The sequence below is a fragment of the Nomascus leucogenys genome, chromosome 6 (genome assembly GCF_006542625.1).
Source record: "Nomascus leucogenys isolate Asia chromosome 6, Asia_NLE_v1, whole genome shotgun sequence".
Classification (NCBI taxonomy): Eukaryota; Metazoa; Chordata; class Mammalia; order Primates; family Hylobatidae; genus Nomascus; species Nomascus leucogenys.
In genome coordinates this window covers 91,874,349-91,896,963 of record NC_044386.1, presented here as the reverse complement: position 1 = coordinate 91,896,963, position 22,615 = coordinate 91,874,349, and the positions used below count along the sequence as shown (strand labels likewise).

The 22,615-nt window shown below is 39.1% G+C and overlaps 1 protein-coding gene and 1 pseudogene across 1 annotated transcript in view; one reads left to right on the top strand and one right to left on the bottom strand.

Annotated features, from left to right (window-relative positions):
* The window catches only part of ARIH1 (ariadne RBR E3 ubiquitin protein ligase 1), a 114,628-nt gene that overhangs the window by 28,107 nt on the left and 63,906 nt on the right, over positions 1-22,615 (bottom strand). The window contains exons 3-5 of the mRNA XM_003267180.4: positions 14,126-14,270; positions 3,730-3,822; positions 3,186-3,241 (exon numbers count right to left, since the gene is read on the bottom strand). Of these exons, the coding sequence (XP_003267228.2) occupies positions 3,186-3,241; positions 3,730-3,822; positions 14,126-14,270 (294 nt within the window). The remainder of the gene's footprint in view (positions 1-3,185; positions 3,242-3,729; positions 3,823-14,125; positions 14,271-22,615) is intronic.
* LOC115835789 lies at positions 8,792-8,878 on the top strand (annotated as a pseudogene).

The window sequence follows — 22,615 nt, the reverse complement described above, 5'->3', positions numbered from 1 at the left end:
GCTGGGCTGACATGAGCATGCGCAGATTTTGGTATATTCAGGGTGGAGGGTGTGGGTCCTAGAACCAATCCCCAGTATACTAAGGATAACTGTAATTAAAATGAGTTTTATGTTACAGATTTTATATCAATAAATAATAATAAGGAATGTATCAGGCCAAAAGTCAGATGCCTTGATTGCCAAACAAACACATCTTATTTACGCATGTACTACCCATAATGCTTTACTGGTATGACAAACCCTAATGATTTCTGATAGCTGGCCTTAGCCTAAAAAGCTATCTAAACCTGGCATGGACCACCAGGACTGGTAAGAGCAAACATCAGCCAATAGTTATTTGGACAAGGTTCCACCCTTAGTTTATCTGATATTGATAAGGAAGTAAAAGAAAGTGAGCATCCATCTTCGAGAACAGGCATTCTCAAGAAGGTGGCAGCAAGTGTCACTCTGGTCATTAATAAGACAATTCTCTTGACAAAGATCTGTTACCATCACAAACTGAAAATAGTTATTGGCCAGGCGCGGTGGCTCACGCCTGTAATCCTAGCACTTTGGAAGGCCAAGGCAGGCGGATCACCTGAGGTCAGGAGTTCGAAACCAGCCTGGCCAACATGACGAAACTCTGTCTCTACTAAAAATACAAAACTTAGCCGGACATGGTGGTGTACACCTGTAATCACAGCTACTCAGGAGGCTGAGGCAGGAGAATTGCTTGAACCCAGGAGGCAGAGGTTGCAGTGAGCCGATATGGCACCACTGTACTCCAGCCTGGGCAAACCAATACATGTAACTCACCACATAAACAGAATTAAAAACCACAGATCATCTCAAATGACACAGAAAAAGCTTTCAATAAAGTCCAACATCTCTTCATGATAAAAACCATCAACAAACTAGGCTTTGAAGAAACATACCTCAAAATAATAAGAGCCATCTATGATATGACAAACCCACAGCCAACATCATACTGAACAGGCAAAGGCTGGAAGCATTCCACTTAGGAAAAGGATGCCCATACTCACCACTCCTATTCAACATAGTACTGGAAGTCCTAGCCAGAGCAATTAGGCAAGAGAAAGAAATAAAATGTATCTAAATAAGAAAAGAAGTCAAATTACCAATCTTCACTGATGATGATTCTATACCTAGAAATAACCCTAAAGACTCTGCCAAAAGGCTCCTAGAACTGACAAAGTCAGTAAAGTTTCAGGATACAAAATCAATGTACAAAATTCAGTAGCATTTAATATATACCAATAACATTCAAGGTGAGAGCCAAATTAATAATGCAATCCTATCGATAATAGCCACACACACATAAATGGTTGTTGGGATAACTAGCTAGCCACATGCAGAAGAATGAAACTTGACCCCTATATCTTTCATCATATACAAAAATTAACTAAAGGATTAAATACTTTAATGTAAGAACTCAATCTATAAAAATTTTAGAAGAAAATCCAGGAAATACCATTCTAGACATCAGCCTTGGCAAAGAATTTATGACTAAGTTCCCAAACGCAACTGCAACAAAAGCAAAAATTGACAAGTGGGACTTAATTAAACTAACGAGCTTCTGTACAGCTAAAGAAACTATTAACAGAGTAAACAGACAACCTACAGAATGGGAGAAAATATTTACAAATTATACACCCAACAAAAGCCTCACATCCAGAATCTATAAGGAACTTAATCAAAGAAGCAAAAAACAACCTCATTTAAAAATGAGCAGGCTGCTTTGTCAATGAAGTAGCCATTCTTTTGTTTCTTTACTTCTCTAATAAACTTGCTTTCATTTAAAAAAAAAAAAAAGAGGCAAAGTATATGAAAAGACACTTCTCAAGAAGACATACACGCAGCCAACAGGTACAAAAAAATGCTCAACACTAATCACTAGAGAAATGCAAATCAAAACCATAATGATGTACCATATCATCTCACACCAGTCATAAGGAATATTATTAAAAAGTAAAAAAAAATTAAACAAAAAATAATTTTAAAAAGTAAAAAAATAACAGATGTTGGTGAGATCACAGGGAAAATAAATCATTCTACCAAAAAGACACATTCGCTAGTATGTTCACTGTGGCATTATTCACAATGGCAAACACATGAAATCAACCTAGATGCCCATCAACAGTGGACCGGATAAACAAAATGTGGCACATGGACACCATGAAACACTATGCAGTCATAAAAAAAGTGAGCACAATCATGTCCTTTGCAGCAATACAAATGCAGCTAGAGGTCATCATCCCAAATGAATTAACACAGAAATACTCAATACCACATGTTCTCATTTATAAGTGAGAGCTAAATAGTGAGTACACATGAAGATGAGAATAAAAGACAGTGGGGACTATTAGAGTGGGTAGGGTGGGATGGCAAGAGTTGAAAAACTATCAGGTATTGTTCTCACTACCTGGGTGATGGGATCATTTGTATACCAAACCTCACGGACAAGGAATTTACCCATGTAACAAACCTGCACATGTACACCTGAACCTAAAAGTTAAAAAAAAGAAAGAACCTTTCACAAGAAGAGCTGTTAGCTGAATGCCTCCATCTGCAGTGTATCTGAAATCAGCAGCAGTGTTTCAGCAAAGACCATGACTCCCTGGGTAGTCCCAGCCAATGACTGAGCATATCAGGTGTACTGGGCCTAGCTCTTTCTACTTATTGAGGTTTTCCTCTATGGGCAATCTATGCACTGAAGTTCCCCCATCAGGGCTGCCAAAGACTCTCATAGCTGTATCATACGAAGTCTCTTCCTATTGAATCTTCCTTCTTTCTTGTCTTTTAACAGATGTCAGGCCTACATCAATGTCTATCTGTTCCTGCTGTTTACCTTGCACAGATGCTATTCCACAGTAAGTCAGTTTCACCTTTTATTCTATCTTGGGATCTGCTTCCAAGAACACCTCAACTAACACATACACAAATTCTAATCTCCAATCCCAAGGTTTATCAAAATCTAGCTACCATGCATTTCTAGGTTTGTAAGAATAGTGATCAGGCATTTAACCAAGTTACAAACGGGCTTTTGTACTACTACTAAGGAACGCAGATTAAAAAGTTTCTTCAGACTTTAAGAAGTTTCAATTCCTTTGAAGTACTAAGTAAAAATTAATTTGGCTTAACCAACTAACCAATATTCACATGCAGAATCTATCAAAAATACTTACATAACTGTGTTGTCATCCACTAAGATATCACAACCATGAGCAGGACACGAAATAGTCTGAAAAAGATTGAAATTTAAACTGTCTTCATTCAACAAATATTTAATGAATGCTTACCATCGCCAGGCACTTTGCTAGGTTCTGGGAATACCTTAATGTTTACAGGATCTCAATCCTTCCCTTTCTCCTTAAAGGAAATGTTTGTGAGAGTATGTTTATCACCATAAAGTAACTAGACTTGCTAACCTGACTAATTGGTTTTTAAACACACAACTTTACAGGCAAAAGCAAGATAATATGACAAAATCGTGCAACAAGTTTAAGTTAACATATACCAATATTGATGCCGGCTGAGAAAACGTTACCTGGAGTGGCTCTTTAACTGGAATGCCACATTACTTTAGGAAAAAGCCTATTATCTTTAGTTGTTTGAATCTAGAATCATGACACACAAAGCTTCACCTGTTTTTATTTGTGCAAATTTGTGCAAGGGTCTTAACACTATAGGAAATTCAACAAAAACTGAAAAACAACTTGATATCTTTACCTGACCCATGCCTTCTTCCATTATTTTGGTAGTTAAATATTCACTCCAGCATTGCATACAAAACTTATGTCCACATTCAAGGCCAGTGAAATACTGTAAGAAAAATAAAATATGAACTTAACAAAGACATTATCAGAAAAATCACTATAAACAGTGACTCAATAGGGCTCAATAAGGTCACAGTTCTTACGGTGGCTAAAATGTCCAATTTGACAACAGATGGGCTCCTAAAATGAACTTTTCATGGTGAAATCTAGACATGCATATACACTGAACACACACACGTCTTAGGAAAGGCGGGCAACAATGTCTGTATTAAATATAAAAAGACAAATGAGCATATGAAAGAATGCTCAGTAGCATTCAGCATCATGGAAATGCAAATCAAAACCACCATGAAGGCTGGGCAACAAGGCAAAACCCTGTCTCTACAAAAAATACAAAATGAGTCAGCCATGTGACACACGCCTGTAGTCCCAGCTACTTGGGAGGCTGAGGTGGAAGGACTGCCTGAGCCTGGGAGGCAGAGGTTGTAGTGAGCTGAGATCACACCACTGCACTCCAGCCTGGGCAAAGGAGTGAGACCCTGTCTCAAAACAAAACAAAGCAACACCACAATAAGACACCACTTCACACTCACTAGAACAGCTATAATAAAAAGACAGATGAAGCAGGGCACACTGGCTCATATCTGTAATCCCAGCACTTTGGGTGGCTGAGAGGCGAGGATTACTTGAGGCAAGGAGTTCAAGACCAGCCTGGGCAACATAGTGAGACTCTGTCTCCACAAAAAATTAAGAAATTAGCCAGGTGTGGTAGCACATGCCTGTAATCCCAGCTACTCAGGGGGGCTGAGGTGGGAAGATCACTTGAACCTGAGAGGTCAAGGCTACAGTGAGCTGTCATCATGCCACTGCACTCCACACTGGGCAACAAAGTGAGACTCTATTTGGGAAAAAAAAAAGACAATATTAATAACAAGTGTTGGTGAGGATGTAGAAAAATTGGAGCCTTCGTACACTGTTGATGGAAATGTAAAATGGTACAGCAACTTTGGAAACAAATCAGGCAGTTCCTCAAAATATTAAACATAGAGTTACCACAGGACCCAGCAATTCTAATCCTGGGTATATACTCGAAAGAAATGAAAACATACATCCATACAAAAACTTGTACACAAGTGTTCATTATAGCATTATTCATAACAGCCAAAAAATGAAAACAATCCAGATGTCCATCAACTGAAGAAAAAAATATTTTTCCATATTTCCATAAATATTATTCAGCCATAAAAGGAAATAAAGTACTGATACATGCCACAATATAGATGAACCTTGTTTTCAAGGTTGTTCTATCACTTGCATAGTGAAATTTCTTGTAAAAGAGTGAAAATAAGCCAGTCACAAAAGATCACATACTGATTCTTTTTTTTTTTTTTGAGACAGAGTCTCACTCTGTCACCTAGGCTGGAGTGCAATGGCACCACCTCGGCTCACTGCAACCTTCGCCTCCCAGGTTCAAGCGATTCTTCTGCCTCAGCTTCCCAAAGAGCTGGGACTACAGAAACGCGCCACCACGCCCAGCTAATTTTTGTATTTTTAGTAGAGACAGGGTTTCACCATATTGCCAGGCTGGCCTCCAACTCCTGAGCTCATGATCCACCCACCTCAGCCTCCCAAAGTGCTGAGATTACAGGCATGAGCCACCGTACCAAAGCCTTGTTTGTTTCTTTCATATGAAATGTCCAGAATAGGTATATCCATTGACAAAGAAAACAGATGATCAGTTGCCTAGGGGCTGGGGGACTTCGGAGGAATTAGGGGGTGAATTTAAAAAGGTATCTCCTGGGGGGTTATAAAATGTTTTTAAAATTGTGGTGATGGCACATAACTCTGTAGAATATACTAAAACCACTTTAAATGGGTGAACTGGATAGTATATAAATTATATCTCAATAAACCTGTTATGAAAAGATTTATTCAGAATAGCCAAGGATAATAGTAACTAACATTTTGTTCTAAAATCTTAAGAGTTAAGGGATCGTTAAATGAAGGAGTATTCTGTAATGGGACATTAAGTAAATACTTTAAATAATATTAGATGATCTGGAGGATTATGTCTTTTAAAAAGATTCAAATAATGGTTACCTTATTTTAAAGAACATTTTGCCATAATTTACCTCTAAATTATTTTTAACTGAATAAGTTATATAGACTTATTAAAAACAATTATTTTAACAGTAAAAGTTCAGAGTTTATGTTGAAAAATAAGCCTCCCTAGGCCAGGTGCAGTGGCTCACACCTGTAATCCCAGCACTACTGGAGGCAGAGGTGGGTGGATCACTTACGAGTTCAAGACCAAACTGGCCAAAATGGCAAAATCCTGTCTCTACTATAAATACAAAAATTAGCCAGGTGTGGTGGCAGGCACCTGTAGTCCCAGCTACTTGGCAGGCTGAGGCGGGAGAATTGCTTGAACCTAGGAGATGGAGGTTGCAGTAAGCCAAGATCGCACCACTGCACTCCAGCTTGGGTGACAAAGCAAGACTCTGTCTCAAAAAAAAAAAAAAGGCCTCCCTCATTCCCATCCCTGTTGTTTCCTCTACCCAGAGGCAACCGCTATTTCCAGTTTTTTACATATTCTTCCAGAGGTGTTCTAACGTACACACTTACACACACACTGTAACAGTACCACAAATTCTCTTCTGCACCTTTTTTTGTTGTTGTTGTTGTTGTTTAAAAAAATCCAATAGGGCTGGGCACGGTGGCTCACGCCTGTAATCCAGCACATTGGGAGGCCAAGGCGGGCAGATCATTTGAGGTCAGGAGTTTGAGACCAGCCAGGCCAACATGGCGAAATCCTGTGTCTACCAAAAATACAAAAAACTAGCCAGGTGTGGTAGTGTATGCCTGTAATCCCAGCTACTCAGGAGACTGAGGCAGGAGAATCCCTTCAACCCGGGAGGCAGAGGTTGCAGTGAGCCAAGATCGCACCTTTGCACTCCAGCCTGGGTGACAGAGCAAGACTCCGTCTTAAAAAAACAAAAAAAAAAATCCAATGGATTTCTCATATGGTACCACACTGGTGTGGGTTTGCCTCTTTATAGAAAGGTACCACAATTTTATTTAGTCTACTATTAATGGACCTTTACACTGCCTTTTTTTTTTCCTACTACGCTACTGCATTGACTATATATACATCTTTGTGATCTTATGAATGTATCTTAGGACAAATCTGTAAAGGTGACATTATAATAAATATATACATTTACAATCTAATAGCTATCATCAGGCTCCCCTGCAAAGAGGTTGTCGTCATTTATACTGTGCAAGAGTACTTGGTTTCTCATGCCCATGACAATGTAGTATATGATCTAACTCCTTGATCTTTGCCAATCTAATAGGTGAAAAACACACTAACTTCTTTAGTTTTGATTTGAATTTTTTTATTATAAATGAAGTTATAATATTTAAAAAAAGGTTTTACACTGTGTATTTCTTTTTCTGTATACTCTCTTCATATACTTTGCCAACTTTGCCTGTTGGTTTTTCACTTATTTACAGAGGCTTTTTACTTATGTAGGAAATTGGCCATTTATAAGTAGGGGAAATCTTTTCCCCCACTTTAATTCTTAGTGTTCATATTTTGTTGCCATACAGAAGCTCTTTATTCATATACAGTGAAACTTATCACTGTTTAAATTTACCGCTTGTGCTTGTGAATTCATTAACTTTTATTTATGAAGCTAGGTAGGAATCTTAAGTTTCTATTCCATACGGCTACCAAGTTGCTCCAACACCATGTATCAAATAATCCACCTTATTTGAAATGCCTCTTCTATAATACACTAAATTCTCCTCATGCATATTTGACTCTATCCTGTTCCACTGCTAGCATGTATCAAATAATCCACCTTATCTGAAATGCCTCCTCTGTAATACATTAAATTCTCCTCATGCATATTTGACTCTATCCTGTTCCACTGCTCTGCCTATTCTTGTATCTAGTAGGACTAGTCCTCACTCAGCTCTCCCCTGTCAATTTAATCTTCTTTTTCAATATTTTCCTATTTCTTCTATCTCAAATATTCAAGTCATCCTTTTAGTATTTGAAGTTTTCTTCATAGCCATCTTTCACATTTCTTATCAGGTTTATTCCCAGCTCTTTTATTCTTTTTGTGGCTCTTATAAAGGGTATTTTAAAATTCCCTTAGATTTTCTATTTAGCCATTATGTGACATGTACTTATAAAATTTCTGATGTTACTTATGATATTAGATACAAATATCTGGTTAGGATAGAAATTCTATATACAGCACATCAACTATATTTTTTAAATACATAGACAAAGACGTGAAAAGAAATGTATGAGAGGGCTGGGTACGTTGGCTCATGCCTGTAATCCCAGCACTTTGGGAGGCTGAGGCAGGCGGATCACCTGAGGTCGGGAGTTCGAGACCAACCTGGCCAATATGGTGAAACCCTGTCTCTACTAAAAATACAAAAGTTAGCTGGGCATGGTGGCGCACGCCTATAATCCCAGCTACTCAGGAAGCTGAGGCAGGAGAATCACTTGAACCCGGGAGGCGGAGGCTGCAGTAAGCCGAGATCACATCACTACACTCCAGCCTGGGCAACAGAGTGAGACTTCATCTCATTAAAAAAATATATATATATGAAGTGTATCAGTCCTGCAATTAGGTTTACTGAAAGAATGACATGTAAAATAAATATCAAGCTTAAAGGGAGTCTATTATCATTACTCCCCATCAGAGAAGGAGATTTGGCACTAACTTGTTACCACATCACTAATGGAGTCTTTGATTTTTAAGGCTGTTAAAGGAAGGGGTATTCTGTAAAAGACACAAACATGGTAAATATATCAGCAACTCTAAAATGTTTTATTCAAAACTTAAAAACATATACACATGCTTATATGTGCTTCATTCTTTTTTCAAGTAAGAATCCTTAACAGAGATCAACGGTCACAATGGTTACTAAGTGATCACTTTCAGTCTCAACCTTTTTGACTTCTAGTCTAGAGCTCATTTTAAGATAAAAAGATAGTGCATAAATGTAATCATTGGGTTTTCACACTCATGTGTGAGACGCACCTCTCTCAACCTTGTTACAACTTCAGCACATAGATAAAAGCTTTTTATTCTTTTTAAATAACCTTTCTAATCAGGTAACAAGATTAAACAAGTTAGAAAAATAAATCATGCATGGATGTCTGAAGATAGAGCAAAAAATAAAAACACCAAAAACCAAAAAACAAATCTGTGGTCTAAAGATACATAATCATTGTGCTTCCGAGGAACGTATTATTGTCGCAGATATCTTCCTATCTCACTTCCCTTTCCTTCTCCCTCCTCTGATATATTCATTTCCTCATAACCTTGAGCTAGGTTCACCTACATGGCTCCCTGGGCTTTCCCCTGTCCCAGGGGATCATATTATCTATTCAGTAAACTTATCCCTGTTTATATCACAAATACATCCGATCAAGAAAGTACATGAAAAATACATGAAATATTATCTACAAAAGAAATTAATGGACTTAAAGAAACTAAAGAATACACTCTTAAAGGTTTCATTTATCTGCATCACTTTACATACATAGCAACTAATGTCAAATAGCAGTAAGAAAATTAGGAATCTTTCTTCCATAATAAGTTGTCCACATAACTTCTAAAATTGAAACCCCTTTGTTTATAAAAATTGAACAAATGACCTAGGAATCAGTTCCCTTGTGTGTAAAATGTAATGTGTTAAAAGGGAGATAGCGTGGGACATAGATATTTTCAAGCAGTTTCCAGCAGCACCAAGATTCCACAGAGGAGCTTCAGGGATGGGGGATGGGACGGTGGACCACCCTTCCTCACAATTTCAATTCTGCCTTTACCTACTTCACATATCTTATTCTTAGAAAACACAAATTATTTACTTCATAAAAATGAGACACTGGCTGGGCATGGAGCTCACTCCTGTAATCCCAGCACTTTGGGAGGCCAAGGCGGGTGATCACCTTAAGTCAGGAGTTGGAGAACAGCCTAGACAACATGTTGAAACCCCGTCTCTACTAAAAATACAAAAATTACTCAGGTGTGGTGGTGGGCAGCTGTAATCCTAGCTACTGAGGCTGAGGCAGGAGAATTGCTTGAAACCGGGAGGTGGAGGTTGCAGTGAGCCGAGAACGTGCCACTGCACTCCAGCCTGGGCAACAGAGCGAGGCTCTGTCTCAAAAAAAAAAAAAAAAAGAGAGAGAGAGAGAGACACTGTAGTCGAAGCTACATTTCCTAGTACAGTGGTGGGCCAGTACAGCTATTATCTTAACTAGTTTAACCTAAAACATTAAGTTGCTAGGGTTAAAAAAATTTCTGAACTCGCCACAACACACTTGGAAAGGACTGGAGGGGAGAGTGGAATCTATGAATTTACAAAGTGCTCCAATGTCTCAGGACATTGTTTTCAAAGAAGCAGCCACTCAGGACAGTTAACTCCAAAGGGTTGTAAACTAAGCTATCAAAAGCACTTATTTTAAAATGTGCACGTGACACTGCATAAAGCAAAAATTGCTTTCTGGAAGGATAAACATACTGAAGATATATATAATAAAAAAGTACAAATGCTTGGAGAGTAGTAAAATGTGGGAGTTATACAATGTAAGTAAAGAACTCACTCATCCAATAATAAAGCTTCATGAAGAGTTTCAGGTGACATTTACTTCCAAAACTGAAGAGGTTAAAATTATCCTTCTATATTAGTCTAAAAATTATGAGGAAAGGACATCCTAGTTTTGTCATGATACTTTTCGGAACACTTAACAGTTTCCATAATGCTTTAACTTACTTGCCAACCCATGCTGTTCCTTTTGCTATCTTGTCCTATCACTTGCATAGTGAACTTTATTGTAAAAGAGTAACTTAATTACATTTATTGCTTCCATTTCCTTTCCCCCCTTCAAGTCAGTGACTCTTTAGCCCATGAAGTCTGGTTTCCCATCCTACCTCACTCCTTTACTTCATTTCAAATTAACTTTTTAAATCTTTTCTCTGAATCTTTTAGTACTATTTACCATCCCCCAATTCTTGAAAGTACATTCTCTCTTCTTTGGACTTGCTACATTTTCCTCCTTAGCCTAACTACCGTGCCTTCAGATGTTAGTTCAGATTTCTGTGAATTTCTGTGGTAAGTCCTGCCTGATCAAAAACTGGGTTAGGTATCCCTCCAACACGTTCCCACAGTATCGTATCTTATATTTGCCCTGCCAAAGCACTTACATTCTTTCTGAATATGTCACCTTACTACTTACCTACCCAACTAACCTGCAAATTATTTGAAGTTAGGAATTACGTATTATTCTCCATTGTTTCTTAGAATAGTGCCTAGTGTGTTCAATGAATAGGTTCTCCATCATCAGTTACAAGTACAAAACAAAAATTTACACTGTAAATCTCAAGTCATGATTTTGAATTCTAGTTTGTTAAGACTGTTAGACAATACCAAGAACAATGAGAAAGTTATAGTGGATATTTGGAAGCAGCTAAGCTTCAGTACTCAAATCAGAGTTAAGATTTAAATTAAGAAGGAACTGGCTATGATAGGGCAGGAGGAAAAATGCCAAGAAGTAAGGAAACTTTGTAAAACCTGGGTCTTAGTATTACCTCACGGAAACATTTAACTGTGAGCACTATATAAATGTCAACTGGCAAGGAGAATCTGTTAAAGACAATAAAATAGTCAAAATATTAATTTAATATATTGTAACAGTAGTACTTTTTAAAAAATAGTCAAATTAGAATTGTGATTTAAGGTAAGAGAAATGATACAATACTCAGGTTGGAAGAAAACTGAAAGAATATCTTATTCAACTCATCAGAAAGAAAAACTGTCGGGTGCGGTGGTGCACACCTGTAATCCCAGCACTACGGGAGGCCAAGGTGGGTGGATCACCTGAGGTCAGGAGTTCAAGACCAGCCTGGCCAATATGGTGAAACCCCGTCTCTACTAAAAATACAAAAATTAGCCAGGTGTGGTGGCAGGCGCTTGTAGTCCCAGCTACTCGGGAGGCTGAGGCAGGAGAATCACTTGAACCCAGGAGGCGGAGGTTGCAGTGAGCCAAGACTGTGCCATTACACTCCAGTCTGGGCAACAAGAACAAAACTCCTGTCAAAAAAAAAAAAAGAAAAGAAAAGAAAAGAGGCCAGGCACGGTGGCTCACGCCTGTAATCCCAGCTCTTTGGGACGCTGAGGCAGGCGGATCATGCGGTCTGGAGATCGAGACCATCCTGGGTAACAGGGTGAAACCCCATCTCTACTAAAAATACAAAAAATTAGCCGAGCGTGATGGCGGGCGCCTATAGTCCCAGCTACTCGGGAGGCTGAGGCAGGCAAATGGCATGAACCCGGGAGGTGGAGCTTGCAGTGAGCCAAGATCGCACCACTGCACTCCAGCCTGGGCGACAGAGCAAGACTCCGTCTCAAAAAAAAAAAAGAAAAGAAAAGAAGAAACCAAAACTGGAGGAGCATGGTGGCTCACATCTATAATGCCAGCACTTTCAGAGGCCAGGTGGGCAGACTGCTTGAGCTCAGAGAAGTTCCAGACCAGCCTGGGCAACACGGTGAAACCCCGTCTCTACAAAAAAAAACAAAACAAAACAAAACAAAAACACCACACACATGAAAAGAAAAATCAGCCAGACATGGTGGCATGCGCCTGTGGTCCCAGCTACTTGAGAGGCTGAGGTGGGAGGATTGCTTGAGCCCAGGAGTTTGAGGCTGCAGTGATCACATCACTGCACTCCAGCCTAGACAACAGAGCAAGACCATCTCAAAAGAAAGAAAGAAAAGAAAAAAGAAAAACCCAGTGACATTAAATGGCTTACCTCCCGCTAAAGCCAAAAATTTCATGTTAGAGTTACGATCAGAACTTGAGAATTTGAAAATTCAGTTCACCACTTTACCTACTAAATAACTCACTGATCATTCTATTTCTCTAAGAGTACTTTATTTTCTTTTAAAACTTTTCTCATCACTTGTACATGTGAACAAGTTAACTCCCCACAAATGGACCCCATTAGAGATACACATATACAACTCTAAGATAAAAAGTAAAAATCCTTCAATATAAATATAATATTAGCCAGGCTTGATGGTGCACATCTGCAGTTCTAGCTACTTGGGAGGCTGAGGGAGGAGGATCACTTGAGCCCAAGAGTCTGATGAAGGCTGTAGTACACTATGACTGTGCCCGTGAATAGCCATAACACTCCAGCCTGGGTAGCACTGAGACCCCATCAACCAATCAATTGTTAAAATAACAGTGTCAAAGACTTGGTATATAGTAATTATTACAAAGAGCTGCTTAACTATTAAAGCAGAGAATATGAACAAGACAGTTGTAATTATCATAGAATTAAGTTATCTCTTAGACATCTTAAGACATCTTAAGACTAAACTTCCTTAGTAAACACTCAAGTAAATCAAGTAAGTAAATCATCTCAGTTCAGTAAATTTTATTTTATATTTTGAGATGGAGTCTCACTCTGTGACCCAGGCTGGAATACAGTGGCATGATGTCAGCTCATTGCAACCTCTGCCTTCCAGGCTCAAGCAATTCTCATGCCTCAGCCTCCCAAGTAGCTGGGATTATAGACATGCACCATCATGCCAGGATAATTTTTTTGTATTTTTAGTTGAGACAGGTTTTCGCCATGTTGGCCAGGCTGGTCTCAAACTCCTGGCCTCAAGTGATCTGCCCACCTTGGCCTCCCCAAGTGCTGGGATTATAGGAATGAGCCACTGAGCCCAGCTTCAGTTCAATAAATTTTTAGGAAGGATATTTGTACTTAACGGATTAACATCAGTTCTTTGGCTCTCTTCCTTTATCACTGGTTCTGCTCCAACTCTATCCCCGCACACCATATTTAACAATCTCCATTTGAATGGATTTGATTAAGTGAAAATCTTATCTTTTGAAGAATTTTGAGAGTTCCCTAGCAAATAGTATTAATGGTATTTTATGAGTGTTTCTGGATATTTAAAAAACACTTAAAGTTTAAATCTATTTTAATTTGGATAAGAAACAATTCTACTTACTGCCTACTATTACACAATTCTCCCCATGGTGATAAAATAAACTCCAGAAAGATTTAGGTCTATAAATGACAACTTGGACAAGTTGTTGCTGCTTTAAAAAACAAATGGAGGTTGGAGGTAAGAGGAACCAAGCTTTTACTCTTTTTCTTCCTTTCCTCACACTGAATACATTGATAGGTTATGGCTTAGAGGTTACTACTCCCAGACCCACAAATTTTCCTTTGTTTAAATAATGGAAGTTGATTTACCCTCTGAAATACAAAGTCAGCACTAGCCTTAAACTACCAGATACTCACCGAGTTAGGGTAGTTCAAGTAGCAGATCTGACAAGGCATATCCTGTGCTGATGACCTTGTATTCATCTGGCGTGTTCGAGACTTTTTACTTGGATTAATTACATGACACTCAGCAAAGAGCTTCTCCAGGTTTCCATCAAAGTACCTGCATTATTTAAACAGAAAGGATAAGAGCCCAGCAATTGCACACTGTTAGAGCTCTCCAAAAACCTGATTTTCTATAGGGAAAAGCAAGAAGCTGAATTAAAATAAAACAAGATAATAACCTTTTTATTCAGAGGAAATAATAGCTATATGGTACAAATTATAGGAAATAAAGGTGTGTGTATACATGTGCATATATATATATATTGCAAGCAGCAAAAATTCAGTCTACTCTCATATATATGAGTATATATGTGTGTGTGTGTGTGTGTGTGTGTATGTACACTAGTAGACTGAGTTTTGCTGCTTTTTTTTCCCTAAACTTTGTTTTTAAATAATTGAATCTTGGGAAATTAAGCTATTAGTATTTTAACAGTACTGCAACTAAAACTTAAGGATTAAAGTTGTGCTGTTGCTGGGGTACCTATGAAGAGTAATATTTTACATGGGTAGGCTGTATTTTATACAAATGAATTCATTTTATTAATTATTTTAGTTAAAGCAATTTAAACATATTAGCTTTAGTAAAGCATTTATCTTACTACACAAATCATCTTAAAAATATAATTATTACGTGTCTCATTTTACATAATAGGCTTGCTTTCTAAACATTCTTTTGAAATATTTTTAATTTACTGAGAAAGGAATAAAACAAAAAAGTGTATCTTCAAACATTTTATATAAAATAAATTACAGATTAGCTTTTCATAAAATATGTATCTAAATATAGAGTAGTTCCATTTCTAAGACATCAAGAGTATATGCCAAGTACTACCCACAGTTTTAACTAAATAGCAAACCTCTGGAAAGAAGATAGTAGAGCAGACCTTAAGATTGGGGTGGTTAAGATAGTAGTAAATACTTAGCACAATGTTTCCAATTAATTCAGATGAGACATGTTCCCTGGCCTCCTGAAATAGCTTACTATTCAACAGGGAAAAGCAATAGATTTTAAAAAATAGAAAAAACTTTTCAATCTGTAAAACCAATATAACCAGCAAAAATACTAATGCACAATCTGGTCAATTACTTTTTGGGTTGTAAAGCCCAGATTACAATAACTATAATGCTCTTTATATACAAACAGGAGATTTTCAATTTTAAAAGTAATCAATACTCAAAAGAAATTTCCAATATTTTTAATTAAGGTCTTGTTTAGGCTTTGTGTCAAAGGCTACTATATCTTATTGTACCTCCAGAAAAATCATTCAAATGAGAACAAACCATATCACTTCTCCTAATAAATAAATATCTTTTTTATAAATACTTTGACTACAGCATATTTCAATGAAATAATCATATTATCAATTGAAATGCCAACACATTATAAAAAGGAGGATTATCAGAAAGTTAAAGTTGTCAGGAACTCATACAAATAGAAAATTAATGTCTCTGATGATTCAGATCATCAGAATATATTTAAAGCAGAAAATCAAATTGAGAGGTGACAGTGTGCTGGCAGTCCTCACAGCCCTCGCTTGCTCTCGGCGCCTCCTCTGCCTGGGCTCCCACTTTGGCGGCACTTGAGGAGCCCTTCAGCCCACCACTGCACTGTGGGAGCCCCTTTCTGGGCTGGCCAAGGCAGGAGCTGGCTCCCTCAGCTTGCAGGCAGGTGTGGAGGGAGAGGCCTGAGCGGGAACCAGGGCTGCGTGCGGTGCTTGCGGGCCAGCTGGAGTTCCCGGTGGGCGTGGGCTTGGCGGGCCCCGCACTCGGAGCAGCCGGCGGGCCCTGCTGGCCCCAGGCAATGAGGGACTTAGCACCCGGGCCAGCAGCTGCGGAGGGTGTACTGGGTCCCCCAGCAGTGCCAGCCCACCAGCGCTGCGCTCGATTTCTCACCAGGCCTTAGCTGCCTTCCCACAGGGCAGGGCTCGGGACCTGCAGCCTGCCATGCCTGAGCCTCCCACCGCCTCCATGGGCTCCTGTGCGGCCCGAGCCTCCCCCACGAGTGCCACCCCCTGCTCCACGGTGCCCAGTCCCATTGACCACCCAAGGGCTGAGGAGTGCGAGCGCAGACCACGCAAGGGCTGAGGAGTGCGAGCGAACGGCGTGGGACTGGCAGGCAGCTCCACCTGCAGCCCCAGTGCAGGATCCACTGGGTGAAGCCAGCTGGGCTCCTGAGTCTGGTGGAGATGTAGAGACCTTTATGTCTAGCTCAGGCATTGTAAACACACCAATGAGCACCCTGTGCCTAGCTCACGGTCTGTGCATGCACCAATCAACACTCTGTATCTAGCTACTCTGGTGGGGCCTTGGAAAACCTTTATGTCTAGCTCAGGGATGGTAAACGCACCAATCAGCGCCCTGTCAGAACCGCAGTCGGCTCTACCAATCAGCAGGACGTGGGTGGGGCCAGATAAGAAAATAAAAGCAGGCTGCCCGAGCCAGCAGTGGCAACCCGGTCAGGTCCCCTTCCACACTGTGGAAGCTTTGTTCTTTCGCTCTTTGCAATAAATCTTGCTACTGCTCACTCTTTGGGTCCACACTGCTTTTATGAGCTGTAACACTCACCGTGAAGGTCTGCAGCTTCACTCCTGAAGCCAGCGAGACCACGAGCCCACCGGGAGGAATGAACAACTCCAGACGTGCTGCCTTAAGAGCTGTAACACTCACCGCGAGGGTCCACGGCTTCATTCTTAAAAGTCAGTGAGACCAAGAACCCACCAATTCCAGACACAAAATGCTTTCCTACAATTTTGAGACAGTCTCACTCTGTCACCCAGACTGGAGTGCAGTGGCGCCATCTCGGCTCACTGCAACCTTTGCCACCCAGGTTCAAGTGATTCTCCTGCCTCAGCCTCCCGAGTGGCTGGGATTACAGGCGCCTGCCACCATGCCTGGCTAATTTTTGTAGTTTTAGTACCCAGGCGCAGTGGCTCACACCTGCAATCCCAGCACTTTGGGATGCTGAGGTGGGTGGATCACTTGAGGTCAGTAGTTCAAGACCAGCCTGGCCAACATGGTGAAACCCCACCTCTACTAAAAATACAAAAAAAATTAGCCAGGCGCAGTGGCAGGTGCCTCTAATCCCAGCTACTCGGGAGGGTGAGGCATGAGAACTGCTTGAATCCAGGAGGTGAGGTTGCAGTGAACCAAGATGGTGCCACTGCACTGCACACTAGCCTGGGTGACAGAGCGAGACTGTCTCAAATTAAAAAAAAAAAAAAAAAAAAAAGATAATATAAAATACCAAGTTTTACCTGAAAAACTGAAAGCATAAGAGACTAACACTAAATATCGATTCATAAACCAGCTAAACACCTTGTTTTATAAAAATATTCATGCTCCCAAGACAAGACAAACTTCTGTCATCCAAAATTTGACAACAGGGAACTAATGACTCCAACTTTGGTTAACATTCTAGACAGCATTCTATGAGTACACAGCCACACGGAGATGTGTCCCTAATTTCATATAAATAACACCCTAGTCCAGATTTGTAACCTGCTTTTTTCACTAGACAATATCTAACAGACATCTTTATTAAATTTCTACATTTTTTCATTTTTGCACAATATTCCACTGTAGTTATTTACTATATCTAACCAATGTTATTCTGAAGGACATTTAAATGTGCCACATATAAATAATCCTAGATTAAAATCTTAGCCCATCAGATAGGGAAAAATATCTAGACTTAACTTGTATTTATTTATTAGTGAAGGTGAACACATTTTTCTGTGGTGATCTTATTCCCTATTAAGTTCAGTGTGTAAAGAGGAAGAGTAAATCTTAGTTTCATGGGTTGCTTTCTTTCATTTCTTTCTTGTCTTTCAACCTTCTTTAATGGTGTTTAATTACCACTTTAAAATTTTTATGTAGGCACATTTATCATGCTACCCCACTGTGATTCCTGCACTTCATATCACACTTTAAAAGACCTCTATACCCAAAGATTTTTTTAATGGAAATTCATTAATGATTTAGATCTCACCTTTAAATTGTTTCCATTAAAACTGTTGATTTATTTTTGCATAATAAGGAGTAAAGCCAGGATTCCATTTCATTTCAATCCAAAAATCTAATCACTTATTGAAGGGTTGTTTCATCTACTGGAAACACTTTTTCCCACCTTTAGGTTCCAGCTTACACCCGACTTCCTCAAATAACTGATCTCTGACAGCTCCTCACTTCCACCCCCATTAGATAAGATTCCCTTGAATTACATCCCATTGTTACTCTGTAGTCCTTTGCAGCACTTACAACATGACTAACTGTAACCACTCTTTATGTTTGCTCTGCTAGAATGTAAACCCCATGAGGACTACTTTATTATTCCTGGAGCCCTAATGTCTACAGGCACGTTACAGGCACTAGTTTCTTCTTAAAGAGTAACTGACTAACTCTCCCCAGTGATCTGTTTATTATATACCAAAATTTCCTATTTAGACAAGTTTATTCCTGGACTCTCCATTCTATTCCACTAATTTGTCTGCTCTTGTAGTTGATAAATTCTCAATATTTGACAAAGATCCCTTTATCATTCTTCTCTTACAGAATTTTCTGTTCTTCCATATTTGTTTTTTCAAGTTAAGTACAATCATTAATTTTTTTTCAAATCCTCTTGGGACTTTTACTACAATTATATCGAGTAAACTGACTGAAAGAATTGACTCTATAATATTGTCTTCCTAGCCAAGAACAAAGTATCTTTCAATTTACTTAATTCCAATTCCTATTCAGTCTCTCAATAGTTCTATAACTTTTTTTCACGATGTGGATCCTGCACATCTTCCACTAACTTTATTCTCAGGTAATTCAAGTTCTTTTTGTTGGGAGAAAAGCTGAGTGTTGGGAGAGAAGCTGAGGCAGGGCTTGCATGTCTGCTAGACTGCTGGCTCCTTACTTCAAGCACTCCCATTATCTCAAGTAGCCATATGTTTCAAAGAAAATGCTAAACCCTCACACTTGTAGCTCATTTGCTTGATACACCACTTCCTTTTAACCCCCACATCCTCACCACCTGTGTTTGATCACAAATAAATAGTGTGGGCTCCCAGAGCTCCAGGCCTTAGCAGCCTCCATACTAGCGTTGGCCCCCTGGTCCCACTTTGTCTCTTGTCTTTTCTCATTCCTTTGACTCCGCCGGACTTTGTCGCCCCCACAGCCTGGTGTTGGTTCCGATCACCCCAACACTTTTACTATCAATCTGAATTCCTCTGCTTTAGATAGCATGTACTGGAGTTTGCAGCATTTTTTTAAATAGTGTATATTGGAGTTAATAGCTTTTTAAAAAAAATTGAGTAAGGGTCTCATTGCCCAGGTTGGTGCACAGCAGCTTTTCACATATGCAATAATAGCATACAGCCTTGAACTCTTGGCCTCAAGAGATCCTCTCACCTCAGCTTCTTGAGTATACGTGGGACTATAGGTGCACACCACTACATGTGGCCTGGAATTTATAGCTTTTTGACCCATTCTAGAAGCCACCAAAGGAACTTTCAAATACTAAGTATTTTAAATGAAATATGAGTGGGAAGCTAAGAATCCACTCATATTCTTGGGGGTAGTAGACCTAGAAATCTTTTTTTTTAATCAAAGTTTCATGTATTTGTTCTGATCTGTATTTATTACATGGTCCATTCACCCCTGACTACACGATGTTTATTTGGAAATTACTAAAATCTAATTTAGTTTTACTAGGAGTTGCCTATGTAATTAATACTTAAATACATTTCTTAATTTATAAAACTTAAATAATACATTGATCATCCCTTTGGTTTTGGTTGGAACTTCCTAAAGCTCTTCCCAGTTGATTATAGCTTTATATAATTTTTTCACTAATTTTTTTTTTTTTTTTTTTTTTGAGACGAAGTCTCGCTCGTCACCCAGGCTGGAGTACAATGTTGCAATCTCGGCTCTCTGCAACCTCTGCCTCCCAGGTTCAACCGATTCTCCTGCCTCAGCCTCCCAAGTAGCTGGGACTACAGGCGCCTGCCACCATACCCGGCTAATTTTTGTATTTTTAGTGGAGACAGGGTTTCACCATATTGGCCAGGCTGGTCTCGAACTCCTGACCTTGTAATCTGCCCACCTCAGCCTCCCAAAGTGCTGGGATTACAGGCATGAGCACTATGCCCGGCCCATTGTTTTTATATTAGGTAGCCTTTCTTTCAAGAATGTAACTGTTTTTTGTCTCATGAACTTTATCACCTCCAATTACGTAGACATAATTCTAATGTTTAAATGTGTTCAATTGCTCACTTTGGCCAAAATCCTTTCCCTCCTCAATATTCATATAGAGATAGTGTTCTATTTTCTTGTTACCTGTTGTTACTGAGGAAGTCTGGCCAAAATAATTTTCTCATTTTATTCTTTCTTTATTCTTGAACTTTAGCAGTTCCACTAAGGTTTATTCTAAGCATTTGACTTTCTCTTTTGAAATGTCATTTGGATATTAATGACCTCAAGATCCTTTAGTTGTTAAGAATATGTTTGGTTTGCATCCAGTCTCTTAATTTGTCTTCCATGTCTACCATTTGCAACTTACTTCTTTGTCCTTTTTCCAGACCTATTTTCTGTAATGCCTGCTCTATTTCTTTCTGCTATCAACGTGGTTTCAAGTTCTACAAGATCATTATTTATCCTTTCATCTTTTTTTCTGTTCTGTCAGTTCCCTTTTCACCTCCTTCTGTTGTTTTATCAGTTTACCTCTGATCCCTCATCTCAAGAGTCTTATGTTTAATTTCCTAAGACAAAGCTGATTTCTTCTGATTGTTTTATTTAAGACTACTATGCCTGGATAGTAGTCCAGGCATAGAAGAATAGGCTGGATTCTTAACTACCCACACTGTTTACCTGGGCACTATCTGGAAGTTCCTCCAGTTTGCTGGCTTCTATGTAAATCATTGCTTCTGAAAATCAGACCAAAATAAAAAGGAACTGACTCAGTGTGAAGCATTGTAGTTGAGGCATCTTTAATGAGTTAACCAAATACTTATCTCTGCTTCACTGACTTGAAAGAGCTGCAAAGCTTATCCTAGGACTGTGCTTCCCTCCTTCCCTGTAACCCTGCCTATCCTTTTCAGGAAATCATATTGATCAAAGTAAAAAAACAAGCAGCAGTATGGTTTCTCCTTCAGCTTTTCCTTAGTGAACAAACGGCACAAGCAGGGTATCACCCATTCCTATGGCCTATATTTCTCTACATTAAGATTTTCATATAGACAATTATCTGTCAATTTAAAAAATATTAGATTTAAGCAGTTTCTCAGTAGATTGAAATTCTCTTCTCTCCAGGATTATTTCTGCACATTGAGTATATTTACAGAAATACAGTTGAGCAACCTGGTACTCAGACAACTCTCCAGAATATTTGAATCTTAATTTTTCATTTTACTTGCCTGCTATAGAGAAACATGCCAAATAATATAAATTAAATTTCAAGGCAGGAAAAGTTACAGCCTAAGAACTTTTATGTCTGGTTGAGGAGAGAGGAAATGGGGCTAGTAGGGATCACCACTGGCTAATGCTTCTTCTTGAATCCTGAGTGACTGTGGCATCACTGCCATTCTAATATTTAATTTTATCTTCAAAGCTACTAAGTCTTCATACTTCATAAAGACCAACAACTATTGGAGAAGTACTAATTCTCACAACAGAATCAGAAAAGCAAAATGTAAAACCAATTTAAAGATATAAAGTAGGCTTTTCTACACTGTATTCCTTTATTTTTCCTTTTTTTGGGGGGGAGACAAAGTCTTTCTCTGTCACCCAGGCTGGCTTCTCTCAGCTCACTGCAACTTCCACCTCCCAGGTTCAAACATTTCTTGTGCCTCAGCCTCTGGAGTAGCGGATTATGGATGTGTGCCACCATGCCTGGCTAATTTTTTTGTGATTTTAGTAGAGATGGGGTTTTGCCATGTTGGCCAGGCTGGTCTCAAACTCCCAGGCTCACGTCATCTGCCCAACTCAGATGGGAGGCAAAGTGCTGGGATTACAGGTGTGAGCTACCACGCCCAGCCTCTACCCTTATTCTTAAACTATCAGAGCTCAATCCTCCTATCCAGTCTTTTAATGCTTCCATTATACATTTGCAAGTCAACTAGCTATTGCTATAAGCCTGACAGGGAGTAAAAATAAAACACACATATGAAAATTTATTAAAAAACACATTATAGATTATATGTATCCATGTATGAAAATGGATATACATGTAACGTTTACTTCTAAATGACCAAAACATTTCTGTTTTAACACTTGCATGTGGCAGTTTATGGGTATCGGATTGCAATTTCAAAATACTACAAAAGTCACAATTATTCTATACCTTACAGTTCTGACAAAGAACAAAAATCTATGGTGCCAAAACCCTTCCAAGAACTGCCATTTCAACTCCCCCCAGCCACA